This window comes from Simochromis diagramma, unplaced genomic scaffold (genome assembly GCF_900408965.1).
Source record: "Simochromis diagramma unplaced genomic scaffold, fSimDia1.1 OVJJ01000596.1, whole genome shotgun sequence".
NCBI lineage: Eukaryota > Metazoa > Chordata > Actinopteri > Cichliformes > Cichlidae > Simochromis > Simochromis diagramma.
This window is the reverse complement of record NW_024387245.1, coordinates 16,976,815-16,996,744: the sequence shown is the minus strand read 5'-3', so window position 1 is coordinate 16,996,744 and position 19,930 is coordinate 16,976,815. Positions and strand designations below refer to the sequence as shown.

At 39.1% G+C, this 19,930-nt stretch overlaps 1 protein-coding gene across 3 annotated transcripts in view; it reads right to left on the bottom strand.

Annotated features, from left to right (window-relative positions):
- The window catches only part of LOC120714183 (ephrin type-A receptor 5), a 65,647-nt gene that overhangs the window by 24,275 nt on the left and 21,442 nt on the right, over positions 1-19,930 (bottom strand). For all 3 annotated transcript variants that reach the window (XM_040000264.1, XM_040000265.1, XM_040000263.1), the window contains exons 4-10: positions 14,537-14,692; positions 14,082-14,420; positions 5,542-5,666; positions 4,387-4,476; positions 4,140-4,209; positions 3,883-3,985; positions 268-335 (exon numbers count right to left, since the gene is read on the bottom strand). In XM_040000264.1, the coding sequence (XP_039856198.1) occupies positions 268-335; positions 3,883-3,985; positions 4,140-4,209; positions 4,387-4,476; positions 5,542-5,666; positions 14,082-14,420; positions 14,537-14,692 (951 nt within the window). The remainder of the gene's footprint in view (positions 1-267; positions 336-3,882; positions 3,986-4,139; positions 4,210-4,386; positions 4,477-5,541; positions 5,667-14,081; positions 14,421-14,536; positions 14,693-19,930) is intronic.

The window sequence follows — 19,930 nt, the reverse complement described above, 5'->3', positions numbered from 1 at the left end:
TCTATAAGTCATCATAGCTCTATATGTTGTCTGCCAACTGTGTGTTTGCTGGTAGCTATGAGCCTGGTTTGTGGCAGTGCCATTCAGTGAATAGCTACTCTACCAAAACACTGTCAACTGTACTTATAGTACGCACATGCCAAAGGAGATAGCATGACCAGACATGACCGCTGTGTGAACCCTGTACTGTACATGTACTGTAAACTTTGGATGAACTTAAGCCCACATACATAGACACATACAGAACGAGTCTGGGCTTTAACCTACTGTGGCCATTGTGGAAGTGCATCTTTTCCTCTTCGGGATCTTGCTTTGCTTTGCTATAGCCACAGCGCCTAAGGAAGAAGTGATCCAAAAACATTAGTGTCAGTGTCATGTCAAAGTGCTGTTAAATACACACATGTAAAGTCAGCGACTAAGCAATGTTGTCAAATGATACTTGTCTCAATGACACATACACTGAGGGGGAATAACTAAATCTGATGATATTTCTCAGAATGGGACTTTTATTTTGAAATAGCGCAAGTATTTTAACATTTATCACCGTCTCCAAGGTAGACTGAATGAATTCCAGCATTAATGCAGTTTGAGATGAAGGCAGTAAAAAAGAAATGATCCCTGTGGTTTCCTCTCAAAGTGATATCATTTGGCAACTATTTCCTAGTACAAACTAGTACAAAAAACACAGGAAAATATACTTTTTGAATAGTGATCTCACAAAATAGCCCAAGCAAAGAAAAGCAAACCCTGCCACCTCCCCCAAGAATCTTAGTGCAAAATAAGCTTTATATTTTCTCACTGAATCATCTTTTAAGGTGTTCAAAAATATTGCTGAAAAGAAAAGATGTCAGCAAAGGAATGCAGTTTCCACAAAATATCAATAACCAAGAAAGCCCTTCTCGACATATCAACTCTGACTTTTGCAACAGGAAAAAGAGATCTGTCACTTTTTAAGAAAGGCCAGACTGAAAACAGAACTTTTGAAGCCGCAAGGCTTATGTTTATGTCTATATCATATTCTTTTCCATTATGTCTGCGTAAGCCTGGTGGATAAAACCGACATTCATTTGTATGTTTGTGTGTTTGTGCTTAAAACGCTTCTATAAGTCAATATTTTTACAACTGGCATCAGAGATAATCACAGATAACCCAGATTAAACATGTGTAATGAATTTAAACTTGATCCTATATGCAAACACAAAAACACACCACGCAACAAACAGACACAGAGTAACTAATTAAAATATCTGCAATGTAAATTTACTGATTTATTTTAGTCATTTGTCAAACAAGTATTTTTGATGGTAGAATTTTTCCTATCTTTTAGTTCTTGAAGACAGATGAAGACACGCACACACACACAGCGGGGCCATGTCCAAGTCTTTCCCATCGGACCTCTCTGTAGGGTAACCAGGCTTGGCTAGAGGGGTTTGTATGGGCAGCTGGAGAGGGTTGACTCTGTGTGTCTGTATTTGTGTGTGTGCGTGTTTTGTGTGTCTGCCTGGAGGGTGTTTAGTTTGCTGGATTTGTTGAGTCAAGGGGTTTGAGCATGCCCTCCAACTTCATGCATGTGTTTGCGTGTGTGCGTACATGTGTGTTAACCCATGCATACACCAGTGCGTATGTGCTAGGCTCCACACATGTGTTCTGTGCACGCGTGTGTAGTCTGGAGAGTCATGTATGAGTGGGTGTATGGGAGATGCATTGGTGGGAGGGGGTTGTGGTGCTTGTGCCCTAAATCCATCGTTGGAAAATTTGGCATTCTTCCATCTCTCCTCCCCCACACACAAAACCCCGGAATGATCCGCAATCCTCATCTCTGTTCGGCTAAACCAGAAATCAACTCTGTATCGTTCTGATTTGTTTCTGAATTCTTTCCAACATCATCATTTTATGTTCAACATTAAATACAGTTTTTTAAAATTGTGCATTTACCAAACCTAAACTGTTTAAATGATGACCTAATACTGAAGGAGAGAAGAAAATTTCGTAAATGAAGCAACAATATGCACCTGGGAGAAAAACGAACATGTATTTTCATTCTTAAAAAACCTCAAAATATAGTAGAGAAACTGAAATGTGAGCTTTGACTTAACTACCCTGAAGAAACAGAGGAATACAAGAGTTCTAATGATTTTTTACTCTGGCTTTGACTATTTTCTCTACTGTCTATTATCACTCCGTCTGCAGTTTTGTGTCTGCACGTGGGGAACATTCTTTCATAATTAAAAAAATTTCCTGACTTTACTGATAAAGTGAAGGTCATATGCACATGGGGGCATGCAAATGCGACAGACTTGTAGACTGAAAAATGGTAAATGCTTATGAGCAAGGTTGTGCTACCAGATGTGAGGAAAATCCACTTGACTGATATGAATCCACCCTGTAGTTATAACCTAAAAAGCAACCCTTAATCCTGACCTATCACAAAAGTCTTACTTCAAGCTATGTGTCTAATCCCATAATGCTGCTCAACCACAGAGAAATATCTGGGACAGAAACGAGATTTACTCAGCATAAGGTCAGAAATGGATAAATGATGATGGACCATTATTAAACTAACATACAATATTGTACATAAAATAAACAGAGAAGAATATGCACTATTATCTGCTTTATTTTTTTTTTTTAAAAATAAGGAGAAAATAAGAAAAAAATTGTCTCTGACCTCTTGGACCTCTTTTTTTCTTCTTCCATTGAACACTTCAAATTCTCAAACTGCACTTTCATAGTCCAGTAACAACAAACTTAACCTCAGCATTAAACTTCTCCATCTAGGGGTTAGTGCAGTGGAACATCTGCCTACATTTGACCCAATCCCATAAGCTTCCTGTACCATTCCAACCCTTTGCATGTCCTTCTTCACTAGATCCATCAAATCTCTCTGTGGTCTTCCTTTTTCCCCTGCTTGGGAGCTCCATATTCAGCATCCTTCGCCTAATATCCACTATCCTTCCTCCTCACGTTCAGGCGATCTCAGCCTTGCTTCTCTAACTGCTCAATCTAAGCTGTCCCTTAAAATTAAAATGAAATGAAAGATCATACCTATGCTTCTTCATGAAAGAAGCAAAAATGTGAATGAAACATACAATCCAACTGGCATCTGGAGAAAATGTCCTAGAAAATGTCCAAGCCTCATCTTCTGAACCCAACTCAGGGCTCAAACACATGAAAACATGCATAATGTACATAAACATACTTATTTATTCCTGATATCACAATTAATTACTGACATGTGACTTTCCCGTCTACTCAACAACAGCTGGTAATAAGTTAACACCATGCCAGATAATTTTAGGCCCGAGTGTCAAAAATATCACACTTTCATGCTGATAAACAGTTTGATTGCCTTCTCACATTTTATTCAACAATGTTTGAGCCACTCCAAAAAAGTTTCACTAATGCCACTGACAGGAGCCAACACCGTCAAAAACAACAGCACTTGCCACCAGAAAAGTTCAGGATATCCTCAACAACTCAACACAATATCCCTGTTATCAGACAACAGCGAGCTTCGCTGACTCATCAACTGCTGTCGGACTCCTATCACTAAATTTTACAGCCACCTCAAGTCCAGAGCTGTTTGTCCTACAGTGACCACCGTAGTTAGGATTATGCAGGTAAATTGGGAAGAAAACAGAACTCCGTTGACTGCAATCGACTGACATCTACTGGTTAGATTTTACAGACCGTAACTTTAATTCAATATTTCCAGTAACAGGAACATTATTAAAAGTAACACAGTAGCACTCTCATGCTAATATTTTGTATTTGTTTTTATTGCCATGTGCATGTGCGTGTATATTGGTGATATACACGCACATGCACATGATATACTTTTATATCATATTTTCTTTTGCAGGTATATAGGTTATGCCTTACCGCCCACTGAGCAGGAATCCAGCAACCACTGCCAGCAGGACCAGAGCCAGTGTGATGGCCACCGCTACTATCGAAGCTTGAGCACGCTCACTAGTAGCAGTTACTGCCAAAGAAAAGACATGGGATTACACACAGTACACAAACACAAAACCACACCTGGCATCTGTTGTTGATACAGCCCCAGAACACAGGTGGGAGTTGTGTACAAGTTAAACTTCATTGTATTGTCATTCTCTCCTTCTCTTTGGTGTACTCACAGTAAGGGCTGGTCTGGAATTCAAAGCGCCGGCTAAATGCACCATAGCCTGCTGAGGTCCTGGCTCGTACCTGTAATGCATCATATCAGTCATGCACCATACTTCAATTTAATTCATTTGGATTTGCTTGATCTTAGGCAATACTGACAAACTATTTTGTCATTGCTACATATTTAAATATTTTTTCCTTCCCTTTTGTCATCCAGTTCCATTATCAGTCTCTTAATTTGTGAAACCCATTTCTGACCTGGAAGATGTAAGCTGAAGAGGGCTTCAGGCCTTCCACCACCATTTCAGTATCCTTGGATTTTATTATTGTGTAACTGGAGTCCTGTTCCTTTAGTTGAAGAAAGAGAATGTTAGCTTAATTTATTCATGTGTTCTACTAACATTTTTGTACTTTTGATTGTCAAAAATGTGTTGCCCCAATAATTGTATTGCCAAATTGTATGCATATAGCTTATTGCTGCTTTCTCTCCGCAGCTACCTGTGGTATATGCGAGCATGAGTGTGTCTAAATGCCTGTGTGTAGGGATCACTTTTCCAACTGTAACCACATCAGGTTTTAACTCAGCTAAATGCTGCCTCCATTAGCCAGATGCCATTAGCTCACCACTGACCACAAACCCTACCCTGCTCTCCAATGTACCTTTATTGTGACCTTAGAAAAGAAGACATCAGAGGATTACAGGCAGAAAAGAGGAAGGGCACAGGAACAATGATCTGCACAGAAGCATCAAATTGCTGTCCCTACTTAAGTCCAACTTAACAAAAAAGGGGGGAAAAAGGCTATTATGCTGTTACAAAGACTTTTGAAGTCAAAGTTTTCTCACTGGACCTGGCTTAAAACACAATTTCAGTAAGATACACACATCTGTAGCTGTAACAAATTAGATGTGTTATACAGGGCAAAGGGGAAGTGCTGCTAGAGGTTGTTCAAGCATGGTCAGTTTCTTATATATATATATATATATATATATATATATATATATATATATATATACTCTTAAAAAGGCCAGATACAACCAGTGTCATTAGCTATGTACTTTGAAAATGACATTTGGCTCTGTATTTATCAACAGAAATGTTTATATGATGTGTGTGTGTCTGTGGACTAAAGTCAATATGATATCTATTGTACAACTAAAAGCAAAAGCTTGAACAAGAAGAACCCTACAAATGAGTTTTCTTTTGTATAGTACATTTAATTTCATAGTACATATTGTTCAAAACTGTATACATTAAAACACTAAACTGGCAAGCCAGTGCTTTTAAAACTGAAACCTCTACTGTATGAGAGGTTCAGGGATGTACTAGGAAAACACAGCTGGCCCAAGGGCAGTAGACAAAGGTACACAGCTTTGTGAAAAGATTTTAAAATATATATATATATTTTTTTTACCTTTTCAAAATACTTGATCTCATACTCTAGGATGATGCCGTTGGGACGATCAGGCTCTGCCCAAGAAAGGGCAATGCTGCTCTTCCCTGTATGACCTTTCCTCACCACACTCACAGGGGACGGTGCTGCAGAAACAAAGATTCAAAGAAAATAGTACGGTTTGAAGTATCAACATAAATAGCACAATCCAGCAGTTAAATATGATGCAACCCACTGCACTTCTCACTGCATTTCACATTATTAAAACTAAATAACACAGGCATAAAACTCTAATAAACAGTGGCACAAAGGCACGTGGCAAAGTGTGCCAATGTTGTAAAATCTGCTGGATCCCATCAGCATTCACAAGACATCATTCTTTTGAGGACACCTCATCCTTTGATGTTTACATGCACATAACTAATTGTCATGCATGCTGTGATTGCTGTAAATCATGAAAAATTTAACTGTAGATTAAAAAACCTAAAGAGGATTTTAAATATGGCGACAATAGGAAGAGGTTTTTCATGTAACAACTTACACAGTAACGGATATCTATCTTTGCTGTTTGGTGATTTCTTTCAAAGACATAATTTGCCATGTTTTTTCTTATGAGTTTCATGTTTGGAATTTAGGCTCCTCTCTGAGGTTGTTTGCTTTTGTCTGTCAAGCTCCAGCTCAAAAAATGTTATTTTTGGTTACCAAGCAGCTCTGCCTCAGAAGCATGTTTGCAATTTGGCAACAAGGTGCACCTGTGTCTAATTAAACCATCCCATTATGTCTTGCTGCTGAGCATGTGCTGCCAGAGAAGCATATGAATTCAACTGTTTAAGTCTTCACATTTGAGTGTCTAGTGTACCAAATTTGGCACACATTAAAGGTTACGAAATACACTGTAAAACTCTTCTAATGTAGAATCAACACAAACAACAAAATAACGACATAAATGTGTCACTTTTATGCACAATCCAAGATATTTGTGTATTTCTTTAAAGCTTATATTTTCATTTATGTCTTTTTTCTGTCATTTATCCTTTCAGTTTTGAAGTGAGCTTTGTTCTGCAAGTTTACATCAATTGCAAAGCCATCCTGTTGTAACCTGATCTATTGGTTCATCTCTCAGAGGGACAATTGGAGAGTCTCTGACACATAAAGAGCTTTTAACTAGGCAAAATGCTCCCTCAGGCAACATCCCTATAGCCTGTGTGTGTGTGAATGTTGATGCGCGTGGATGTGCATGTGAATGTGTGGCTACTGCAAATGCTAAACAACGTTTAGGTTTCAATGGCCTCAGCAGAAGTCCACAGAGAATAAATCATCGCTACAAACACAGTAACTGTATCTTGAGTGGATGGTTGCACAGAAGTGTTATCTGGAATATCTTAAAAGCCTGAAACCAGAGACCGAAACTCACACACATACACACATTCAATGCTTAAATGGTATAAAGCCTGGATTCAATGATGAGAGAGAGGGTTTATTTTCCCAGCAGCTTTATGGGTAACAATACACCAAAATCTAAGTTTACACCCTCCAAAAATGGATGCAGTTTTCCATTCTATATTTAATCAAATGTTTTGAAAAGGATTTGTAAAGAGGGTACAGCCTTTTACCAAAGCTTGTGATTTTTAGGGTTATATAAATCATTCTTAGATTTGAAGTAGGGATTTTGTCTCAAAATTGTCATCAAAAATGTTGTCAAACATTATTTTTCACAAAGAAACAATAAGGACACTAATTATAGAGGTTAAGTTCCTTTAATGCCTTTAAAATCTTTATTTAGTCAAAAAATTACCTAAATCATAATCCATCCATCCTTTCATTTTCTTCCACTTATCTGTGGCAGGGTCGTGGTGGAAGCAGCCTCAGCAGAGAAGCCCAGACCTCCCTCTCTTTAGCCACCTCCTCCAGCTTGTCTGGGGGAACACCAAGACGTTCCCAGGCCAGCTGAGAGATAAAATCTCTCCAGCATTTCCTGGGTCTGCCCTGGGGCCTACTCCCAGCGGGACATGCCCGGAACACCATACCCAGGAGGCATCTAGGAGACATCCTTGTCAGAAACCCGTTCCTCCCAATCACGCCACTTCAGGTCTCACTGTCATTGCCCACATGAGCTTTGAAGTCTCCCAATAAGGCGACAGAGTCCACAGGGGGAGTACCCTCAAGTAGTACCCTCAAGTACCCCACCGAGGGACTCCAAGAAGGCTGGGTACTCTGTATTGTCATTTGGCACATAAGTGGCTCATCTGGGTGGTGAGCCTACAAGAGGGTGGACCCATGTCTCTTTTTCGGGTTGTGCCTCGCCGCGCCCCATGGACTAAGGCCCAGGCACCAGGCACTCACCGTTGGGCACCCTTAATGGACCTGCTCCAGGGCTCCAGGGCAGGCCTCGGTAACCCTATCCCAGCCAGGGTGAACTGTTCCCTAGATCTTTCAATCATAGGGATTTTTGAATGACTCTTTTTCTGGTCCCTCACCCAGGACTAATTTCCCATGGGAGAGCCTACCAGGGGATGAAAGCCCCTTGTCAACATAGCCCCTGAGATCCCTGGGACACACAAATGCCTCCACCACGACAAGGTAGCAAACTCATAATTCTTAAAAAATTATTTTTCTGTCAATTTAGACAAACTAAAACTGTTGACTTTTTCTAGACTATAATCCAAACTATAGCCATTCCTATTTTAGTTAGTTGGAAATATGTGCAAGCTACTTTACACTCTTTCACTGAGCTGTTGCTTTACTTAATGCAAAGTCGGTTTACATTTGAAGCACACATAAAAACAGGAAATGTTGGTCAGCGGCAAACACAGCGATTAAACACTTTTTGGCTCACTTGGTTCTGTCTCTTCCTTTTCACCAAATACAGATATATACAATATCTGTATATACCAAAATAGCACTGAGCAAGTTTAAAGCACTCAAACAAGTGCTTTAAAACCCAGATTTTCAATCGAGACAGAAGGAGAGGTGATAGAAGAGAGAGACGGGGAGGAGGAGGGAATGCAAGAGGCAAAAAAAAGTGAAAAATGAAAGACGAGGAGGAGACATGTTGAAAGAGTGTAGACGGGACCCAGCAACACTTTTATTTTAACAACGGGGTAAACAGTGTAATGACACTTCTAGCTTTAAACACTTCCACTGCGTGTTATAACTGCTAATGAGCACGTACAGTATGCCAATGAAAACGCAAATGAAGATGAACTCCTGGTGTTTATGCCTGGTGGCTGGTAATGCTCTATTTGCTATCCGCCTGATACTTTTTTTTCTACAAAGACTGAGTTTAGAAAAGGTAAAACCCATTCACTGGAGGAATACAGCTATCCAATGTAACAAATAAAAGCAACATTATCACAGTGCTAAACATAAATCTCCCAGACCACTATCTGTCCGCACATCACCAAAATCAATACCGGCTTTCAACAATCTCGTTTTTATCTTATAACTACCCTCTCGGAATGACTGATAGATAGATTGAGACAGAATGAATTGGAGATAGGGGACAGAGATGTCTTCACTAAGGTTGCAAAGTACCAAAACTGCTATCATCTATTTTGCGAGGAACTTTAAAACTTTAATCTGCCTTTTCTTTTGATGCAATACATTCAATTAATGGCTTTGCACCAATCCAGCATCTTGCCACAATCCACTTCCTTACCAGCACATCAATATTGACAAAAAAAATATAATTTTTAATAATAGCTGGAATATTTTAATTGTGGCTTGGAGATTTAATGCTGTGACCATAAACTGCTCCAATTTGGTGTATTTACAGAATTTGGATTTGTACCATTCCCATCACTCTCCCTTTATTTTATAACATTTATTTACTGTTGCTGGATTAATTAGGATATAAATGTTTTTTTAAAAAGATTTAGAGGAAGTAAATGAAAATTAATGCACAAACAACTGAGCTATTGGTGCCTTTCTATATTTTGACAATACACACCACACTTATAAGATTCAGTTTCCTAAGTTATATGTTAGAAGGCTTTTTGTTCCTTTTAAACCACTAAATCCTTGAGTTAACCTTGACGACCTGGGTGGATGTTAGCCAATTTGAATGGATTGTTAAAATAAACACACTCTACAACCCTACAAATCTTTTATCTAAATTCATTTAGTACTTTTTGAGCTATCATGTATACAGACAGAAAGAAAGCAATGCTACCAACAATATAACCTCTTTGCTAAGATAGTGTTGGGATTGTTGGGAGTCACAATGTTGGGTGAAGAAATACTATGTTATACCTGTCAAACAGTGTGATCTATGGCATTAATCATAGTTTCAACTAAAGAAATAGAAACAAATGATGTGTTTTTGCAACAAAGTGTTCGGAACAAAGTGATTAAAGATACAATTTAAAGTTATGTGTAGAGAAAACGCACTGGCTCATACCTTGAGTTGGGTGCCTTTTGATAATTGAATGACTCATAGGTCAGTGTAAGTGGCTTACAAACAAAAACAATATTCATATGAAAATAGTCATGCACAAGGACTGAATGGGAAGTCTGTCTCCCTGTTAGCAACATCTAAAGAAATGAAAGGTGGTTCAAGACTTTTGCACAGTATTGCACGCTCCACATCAAAGTAAAATAAATAGCTGCAGTGGCAGGCAGCACATTTTTACCACACGCAAGCTAATGTATCATGGTACATTTGATTAATAGCCAATAGCAGAAAAAACGTATTTGGGAGCATTTACTGTGCAAGTGGCACTCAATGTGCCTACAGCAGGAACAAATAACCTGAAATAAGATATTTTAAAACAGACAGAGCTATCCTAATAAAACAAAGCTGTAAAACTTGTGCTTATTAAATAAAAAAAGAAGCTATTTAGATTTCAAAGCTTCCTTTTTGAGTGTGTAGAATGAGCAATATGCTAATTGTTTCCACTCAAACATTCATCAATGTCTGAGCAAATACAGAGCTTAAAATGTAACATATGGGAAACAATCACTGGGTTGCAGGGAAACTTGTATGAGCATTTTGGTGGCTTACTTTTCTTTTCAAAATTAATTTCTACCTCATAAAGGCAGGTGCTAGCAAGCCACCTTATCAAATTTATATACCAGTGTGTCAAGGAACATCAAAGCAGTGAAAAATATGTGGGCTTCCATGCTCCTACAGTGCTCTTTGTATTTTTGAATGTGTACAAGCAGTTAATGTCCAGACTCTCACTATTGTCTCTTTACTTCCGTCCTCTGCTTATCTTTCCTGCTGTTACAGCTTCTTGCTGTAACCTTTTCTTTCCTTATCACAAGCATCCTATCATTTTCCCTCCACATTTTGCCCCCTCTGCCCTGTTGTTCTGTCGTTCTCTGTCGTACATTTCTCCCGTTTTTCACCTCTCCTGATCTCCTCTTCCCAACAACCAACACTTTATTATTCAGCAGGGTTTCGCAGGGACACTGTGAAATCACCTATTTCACGGATAACTTATCGTGTGTGACACTTTTCACACATCAAACAGCAGATCCTCTGACTCTATCTCTCTCCCTGCCTAAGCCTTAGCAGTAGTTTTGTCTCAGTGCCTTGTTTTTACTGTCAGAGAGCAGAAGCACACTCTAGACCAGTCACATACGAGCACAACAAAAATGCAGGTGGTTAAACTGCTGATTGAGGTTTTCACTTAGTAATTACATCTGTCACTAAAGAGCAGATGGATCAGAACATTTTAAATCAGTCATTACAATTACTGCCTCAGGATTATTGTGAAAATGATTGTCACTTGATACACAGCCTTCCAGTAGTTGAAGTGCTCACTTTGTTGGTTTTGTGAGTCGCATTACACAAACAGCGGTTGGTGCACACTGCTACAAAGAGCTAGGAGCTGTATTCAAAAAACATCCTTGGGCTAAAAGGATCTCTTATTCCTAGGGGCGGACTTACTTCTAACTTTAGTACTCTTAAGTTCATTTGTTCTGAAATGATTCACAAATAATTTTGGTTTTAAAAGCAGATGCAACATCTAAAAGATGTTAGAAAGTTTTCACTCCTAAGTCAATACAATCTACATAAAATCAGCCAAAGCAGCTGCAGGCAACACTCACTGCTGTTATTATTTTACACAAGTACAATGACATAGCACAATTACACAAGTGGCTGTGTCATTATCACGACATTGAAAAACGTTGTAAATGAATCCAAAATGCAATATTTAAAGCACAGTTTCACAGTGTTTAGCATCATAAACTGTATTACATAAACAAAGCTGGCTTTCTAAGTGGATTCTTACCTAAAACTAAAATTTTTTCACTAACACAGACCTGTTACTTGTCAATCAAAAGACAAAAGTTCCCTCTTTATTTTTTGCTTCCAAGCAGAGTTCTTCCTTTCTTGTAATGTTTATTGTAGAGCAGTAGTTCTCTAGGCTTTCTGAAGGTCTTTGGACACTCATCAGAAATGGTCTTATTCTTAAGGATAGAAAACAGGGGAAAAAGGCTGCGGTATGCCAAATTACACAAGAATTGGACTGAAATTCAGTGGCAACAAGTCTGATTGTATGAAATCTTTGGTTCACGTCTTTGTCTAAGATGTAAAGAGGTCAGGGGGGAAATATAAAAGTGAATGGGGTTGAATTTCAGCCGGGACATTAAAAAGAAAAACTGCCTTGCCTTTTGCCTAATATATTGTATTTCTATGTATGTTTACACATGCTTCAATAATTTGCTGCACCGTTTTTCTTTTTTTTCCCTGGAAAAATATTAAATGAAGATTGGGTTATAACCTTTGCACAGTTAATGGTATACGCGAGTCTTGGTGACATCTATAGCATTAGGGTCATCTCTCTTTACTAGCCTAATAGTTTCCTCATTTTTTTATTTTTCCCAGCACCTTTAAATACTACTTCAAATGGAAAACCCTACACATGCTGGGAAAGCACAAGTTCACGCTTGAGCCACCTTTCAGAATAGGATGTTGCTATGTTGGCTAATGAATCTAGCTAATAATTAGCTGAATAATAACACTGGAAAGAGGTGTTATATCTACTATTTTCTACTTTCTACTATTTTTTTTTTTTACACAGAGTAAGGCATTTAGAGTGCATTTCAGATGGCACGGCCAGGTTGTACATTCATGCTTGTTTATATTTGTACTAATTAGAACTGTTAACCACCAAGCTGCTCTCAGTATGCAGACACGATTCTGTTTTCAAGGTAATGTTAAAAAAACACCCTCACTTACAGTAGCATGTACCAGATACAAGCCAAAGTACAGCAGACTTTATTGGTCTGTGACTCTGTCAGCCATGTGTAATCTAACGTAATCCCTAATCTCCACTTGGTCCAGTGACTGCCTAACTTTAATCCAGCTACAACTGAAATAAACTGAATTTGAGTTGTGTAGTCTGGTGTAATCCACTCAGTGTGCTGACAGCCACAGTGACAACACATTTAGAGGACTGCCAGTAGTCTTGACTGTTAGACAGCCATCTGCCTCGCTCTTTTTCCTGTCCTCCTAAACACAAACTGTACCTTCCTGATTACTTGTACAGCTCCTCCCATTGATACTACTAATAATAACTGCTATTCTTTGGCTGCCAGTAAACCATCTGTTGAAATAAATGGAACAAACACATTCTTTCGACATAGCTTTTCTCCCCCTCTTGCCTTTTCTCCTGACAGAAGCCTTGGGGAAGAGAGTAGTAATTTTGCATTTTTCTCATTGCATTATGCTTTGCGCTACCCATTTTATTACAAGCAAATAAAACTAAAACTAACAAAAGCACATAACTCTTAACACATAAAAAATAGGTTCCCAGTGGAGTGTGAATCCTAATCTTCATTTAAACGGAAGCTAACAAAGCATCCAGTATTTACAGCTATGTGAAGTAGCTGGACTCTTTCATTATCCAATATGTGTTTGGCCACTTTAGTGGTTTTCATTTGGTGCTTAAGCTGACTTCATGGTTACAAAGATCTGCTAAGCTGCTCTGGCATCACATATAATGCATACTCCCAAAAATGATGAATGCTGAACATCACACCAGCCTAGGTTTTGTTTTTTTGTTCACACTTGAGCAAACATAGCCCTCACCAACCTAAAATTCAAATGTAAACTTGTATTGCATCAGCACGATCCATCACTGTTGATAGACATGCAGAATAACACCTGCTGCCACGCACGACAGCCCATACACATAACAGAGCTTTCATTATGCCACAGATTCCTGTGAATCTCATTGATGCGCCTAATTGAAGGGACCAAGCTGTTTTTTCGATGACATAGCTGGATGCAAAAACAAAAAAAAGGCTGTCCACTGTGTCATGTTCTCTCCTTCGCTGCAGGGATAATGCATAAGTGAAAATTAATACAGCAACAGATTTGTTGGACAAATACTGTGATAATTTGATCATCTGGTGTCTTTGTTATCAAACCCAGATTGTCATGCGATGAATCTGGCATGCCAGTTGGTCTGTGGCATTTTAAATAACCGTGGAGAAGAAGCAGTTATGACAAAACATTTGACTTTTGCTGGAGAATTCAGGATAAGTTCAAATGGAGGGGTGGACAGGTATGGTGAATGTGATGATGAGTCAAATGTGGCGGAACATACCTGCCTGATTGGTTGTCACATTAAGTGACACATACTGCTTTGCATGGCCTTTGGCTAGGTCTGACACTCCGTTGACGGCTTCCAATAAGAAGCTGTAGTTGGTGTGTGACTGCAGGTCAGCCACCATCACTGAGGTGTTCGACAAGCCAGTGCGGCGTGGCAGAAAACGTACATTGGGACCGCACTCTTCCAAGCCCCTTCCGTCTGGCAGGACCTGTCTACAGATGACGTTATAGCGCACATCCTTCCTGCCACCTGTATCCATAGGAATGGACCACTCCAAGAAGACGCTGGTCTCGTTGACATTAGAAATAGCATTACGAGGAGCAGATGGAGGGCCTGAGGGAGATGAAAAGGGCTTAGAAGAAGATACAGCTAGAAATACAAAGAAGCATTTGGATAAACAAAAGCCTTGAAAGTGAGCATGAGCAAATATAAAGGGGTTATATCCTCACGTGTGCACGCCATATTAGAAGGGTCAGAGTCTAGCTTAAAGTATCCGTCTTCACAGCTGCAAGCAGTGGCTCCCATCTGTCTGGCCACACTGTGAGGTGGACATTTACTACAGGCCAAAGACTCCAGCAGCGAGCGGTAAAACCCCACTTTGCAGACTGAAAGACAGGGAGGAGAGAGGATGTTTGGGGGGTGGATAGGGAGATGATAAAAGTGGACATATAAATAGAAAGGAGAAAAGGGGTCACAGAGAGAGGTACAAATACAAAAAAAAGTGGGGGAGAAAAAGACATGGTTATTTCTTTTGAAAAAAAAGGAGGTCAGCATCACACTGGTAGGAAATTTTCCCTGGGTGGTTGCGGTTGTTTTGAGGTTCCTCGCCAGAGATATACAGCAGTTTCATAGTTGAAATTAAAAGAAGCATTTGGCACACTTATATTGTTTCTTTTGAAGTCTGATTTCTTCTTATATCCCTCCGGGGCTTATTTCTTTTAGTCAACCTGTATAACCTTGCTTTTCATGTTTCACTGTTTAATCAAAAAGTTTTCCTCATTGAAGGATTTCCCTTCTTGTATTATCTTCAGTTCAATGATTTATAACCAGCACCTGATTAAGTTTGGACTTGCATCTGCTTCCCAATATCGGTGCCATATGTGCAGCATTTACAAACAAATACGACAAGAACAAAAACAGGCAAAATTGACTTTCCTCCCACACAAACACACACACAGACAGATCTCAGGCTGATCTAAGTGGGGCAGGTAGACGGGATGCTGATGCACTGTGAATGTTAAATGGCACTCATACATCAACAGTCTCACAAACCAGCTTAACGATTTGGCTGTTGTCATCCAGATAATTTGTGATAAGTGGAGTTCTATAAGTTATTGCAAAGTCAGTGGCATATTTCTATATCACTAAGCAGGACAAGGGGGAGAATTGAGGAAAAAAAGACTTGTCCTCTAAATTTAGGAGCTGGTGTTTCCCCAGTTATTGTGAAGCCCACTCAGATCGCAGCTATGATTAAGAACTACATAATTAAACCTCAGGTAGGAGGACAGGAGGACAAAAACTAGGAAACGGAAACAATACGTGATGGTTAAAAACAGAGATAAGGTGAGAAAAGGAAATGATAGGAGGAGAAAAGCCAAGCTTACAAGGATGAGACAAGGAGAGAGAAGAGAAGAAAGGACGAGACAAAGGAAGACTGGTGGGATGGTTTGTGTGTATGTCTGTGTGTGTGTGTGTGTGTGTGTGTGTGTGTGTGTGTGTGTGTGTGTGTGTGTGCGCGTGTGTGTGTGCGTGCGTGTGTGTGTTTCAGTCGTTAGGCAGCAGTGGCTCTGATTCACCTTGACGGAACCTTGGTCTGTTGTCATGGAACATTAGGCCTGAAAAATTCTCCCTCTGCCCTGGATCACTCTAAGTCTCACCTTTGCTTCTCGCACACACACACACACACACACACACACACACGGAAACAGGCCTTTTATAAAATCTGTTTGGCATTTCGAATGCCTCACATACTGTAATTATAAGTTGGGGCTCAAGATAATGTTTTTGACACATTTATGAAGCTGGCGAAGCTTCAGGACAGGATTACATCTGGTGACATTCTCTATGCTTAACTGCCTTTGTATGGCTTGTTTCATTCAGGTGTTTAAGAAAGTTATTCCATGAGATACATTTTTGTGTATTTTTGTTTCATGAAGCATTTTAATGTTTCAGCTTCTGTACTGATGGTTACTCCCTTACTTAATGTGCTTTGTTAGGCCAATGATGTACTACCCTCAACATGGGTGTGCGAGCCAGGGCAGTAGGACACACCTAATCTTTTTGTGAGCCTGTTACCACACACACACCTACACACTCGTGGTTGCATATAGATTTATTGCCATTGTCTGGTCTCTAGCTCTCCTTGGCTTCATCCTCCAAACCCCCATGGTCAAATCAATAAAAATGGGATGGCAGCTCATTTCACATACATAGACAAGCATATTTGTGCCCAAACAGTGAAGTAGAGTGTTGGAGAGTAGAGTCAAAGCAGAAAATAAATAAATGAAAAAAAGAAAAGAAAAACTTCTTTAATAATTTCTGATACTACATTCAGGTATAATGCCAAGATGATGGATTATCTTTATTTATTTTTCATCTCTTTTTGATTTGGTAAGCTCTCATCATCAGGCGTGCGTGTCTGTAACTTTGTGTGCGTGTATGTGGCGCTCCCCAAAGATCACCTGTCAGTCAAACAGTATGGTGTGGGCACAGTGTGGTACTATGATGGCTCCCTACTTGGATTTCCTGTTCAACTCGTTTTGACATTCTGGATGGTTTTTTTTTCTTTCTTCTTAATTTGTCTGTTGGCCACCGTTGTGGCCAGCTGTCACTCAAGAGAATACACACATATATGATCTCTAATTGTTCTTGGGAAATAGTTAAACCACTCTACCATAATGAAAATCAAATAAATCATTGTTACTTTGACATTTACTGCTTATGCAAAATAAATCTATTTGTTAGCTGAAAAATCGATCTATTTTTTCTATTCCACGTTTGATAGACTGATAGACTTTTGCTCCCAGTGTGGCGTCAAAGGCGAGATGATGCGCTCTGATTAAATTAAATTAATGTATGGAAATGTCTTTCCCCTGGAAGTTGTAAATGATTATGAAAATGATATAAACATTTGCAATTAAAATGTGCAAACTGGCATGAAAAAAAAATCCACTGCATGCCACTTTAATAAAAGTCAATTCTAGTTGACTAATCACTACTTGTTAAGGTATTTATTATCATTAATTCTACTTCATTTCCATTTTCATTTAGGATAAATAGATTACCCATGCTCTACATGCAAATGATCAAAGAACATGCAGAGAAATTAAGTCTATAGATGCGTTTTTTGAATTGTATGAGTACAGCTGACAACATATATCATGACTACATATCAATATCACTCTCTTCACTTAATTATGTGTTAAAGGATTTGAATGCAAAGGTTTTTGAAGGTCAGAGAAGCAAACTGGAGGTTGGAAATAGGATTAAGTGCTTAAAAAGCCACAGAGAGTAAATTTAAGAACACAGTCTAGAATCTGAGAGCAAGAAACAGCTGAGGGGCAGCCTTAAGATCCACAGTACAACTGTCTAGATAGGACTGCATAACATGCAAGTGGTCTACATTAACTTTACATGGCAGCTTGATTACTAAAGGTTTATTAAAAAATAAGTGCTATTTTTAAGTGATTTTTTTTCACTTCATTTATTTTACATTGCATTTACTGTCTGTTTTTGACCAACTCACCTTTCGTATTTCCACAACAATAGCGAGGGACATGCAGGCAGCTGGATTCGGATGAGGTGCTTTAATTCTTTAACCATCTTAAATGCGCAAATAACCGAAAACACATATGTATACACACTAACAGACACACTTCCTGCAGTGAGATTAGTTATGGTCATGCCTGGCTGACTGAAATGGCTCATTCCTCATTGTGAATGCAACCTGAATAGACGGCGTTGGTGGTATTAATGTACGTGTGTACGAGTATGTGTTGCCCTTGGGCAAGCTGTCTTTCTGATGCCACGCAGCTCTTAATGCACAGCACAAAGGGTAATAGGTAATTAATATGCAATACACACTAACGTGCATTTGTGTGTGTTTGACTGTAAGGTTAATACGTAATTAATATGCATCATACACTGGCATCCCAGGCAATTAAGGATCCAGCGGTGTCCGTTGATGCTTCTTAACGAACGTCCTCTTTAATTGGAAACATTTCACTGTAAACATGTTGATTTATATGACTGTCTGTCATTTGGTGGGATTAGAGCGAGTAAGCGATTAAGGCAGAGAGAAGGAGACGTACTGAGATAAGGACTAAAATGACAGAGAATTTAAAGTTAAGGACCACATACTGTGTCTGAACACTGGATTTAAATTCATTTATATGGGCTTAGAAAACTGTATGGATGCAAATATATTAAAAAAAAGATCTCTTATGTATAATTACATAGTATGTTAATGGATTATTACTGATCATACCAATGCATCAGATTGCTGGAGAACACTGCATACCGGACTACACAGTAAATTGTATATGTAGCTGTTGTAGTTGTTTTTACTGCAGTTATGTTGCACCACTGAACCACCAAACAGCCATAAAAAGATGAAATGAGGATGGAAACACAAATGGCTCACACCATTCTGTGACAACCACTTACGTTTCCATCTTTCCCGTCACTCTTCCAACAGCACACACAGTCAGCAGGACTGACTAAAAAGTAAACTTTGACTGAAGAAATCCAAATACTCACAAGGCTGAATTTCAATGCACTGCCTATATTGTTAGCAGATACTATTGTGAACTAATAAACCAGCTGAGGAAACACAGTAAATATCCTGTTCCTGTGTTTGTCCCACAGCAAACTACTGGCCTAACAATCATAAACACGTGTTTCAGGGTGTGCATGCATGAGATGTTTCATACCTTTATTATTTTTGTATTACTGTGTTTTTGTGCCTCTGCTTGTGTGCATGTGCCAATGCATGCTCATATTTGTGCATGTTTCTATGTGAACACAAACAAAGAAGGATGATAATACCGTAATAATACACAATCGAGTGAATGGGGTTTTCCTTTCTGTTGGTTGACAGAGGAGGCCATTGTTCACAACTCATTTATTCTCACAATCAGACCACGAGCAGAAACCCAAAGGTCAAGCATCCAGGTCACAATAGCTTTCGAACCAAACCCAATGTATTGGCTCAGTAAGTGTCTAGAGAAAAAGAGTAAATTTAAGAAATGTGTGATAAATCATAAAATGCTGACTGGATGTCTTGGGAAAACAATTTAACTAGCCATAAAACATACTATAGGTCCCTTTCAGCATTTAGCTGACATTAATTTACTTCCAAATATTAGACTCCATCAACGGACCAACAAGCATGATGAAAAATTGCACAGATCCACAAACTAGGTGTACAAAGGTCGGGATCTTGTTGTACAACCATGCTCTTGCAAAAAGGTGATAGGACAGTGATGTGTGATGTGTATAAAATTAGGTTGTGAATTTCTTATGACTTTTAATTCACAAATTTGCTTGTATGGTATAATCCACCTGACTCAACACAAAAAATAGCATGCCTGCACTGCATCATTGCTGTAGAGCTATGATGGTTTTATAAAACGGGTGAAACTCATCACCTCTCTTAAATGCATTATGGGTAATATAGTGCCAAAATGATCAGTACTAAGCTTCCACTGGCTCGGACTCTGGAGATGGCCAGGCTTTCATGGAAAGAACCTCGCTCTGCTGAATGAAGCATTTTATGAATATTTCAACAACTGCAGGAATGCGTGCGTGTTTCTGCGTGTCTGTGTGGGTGCATGAGCGTTTGC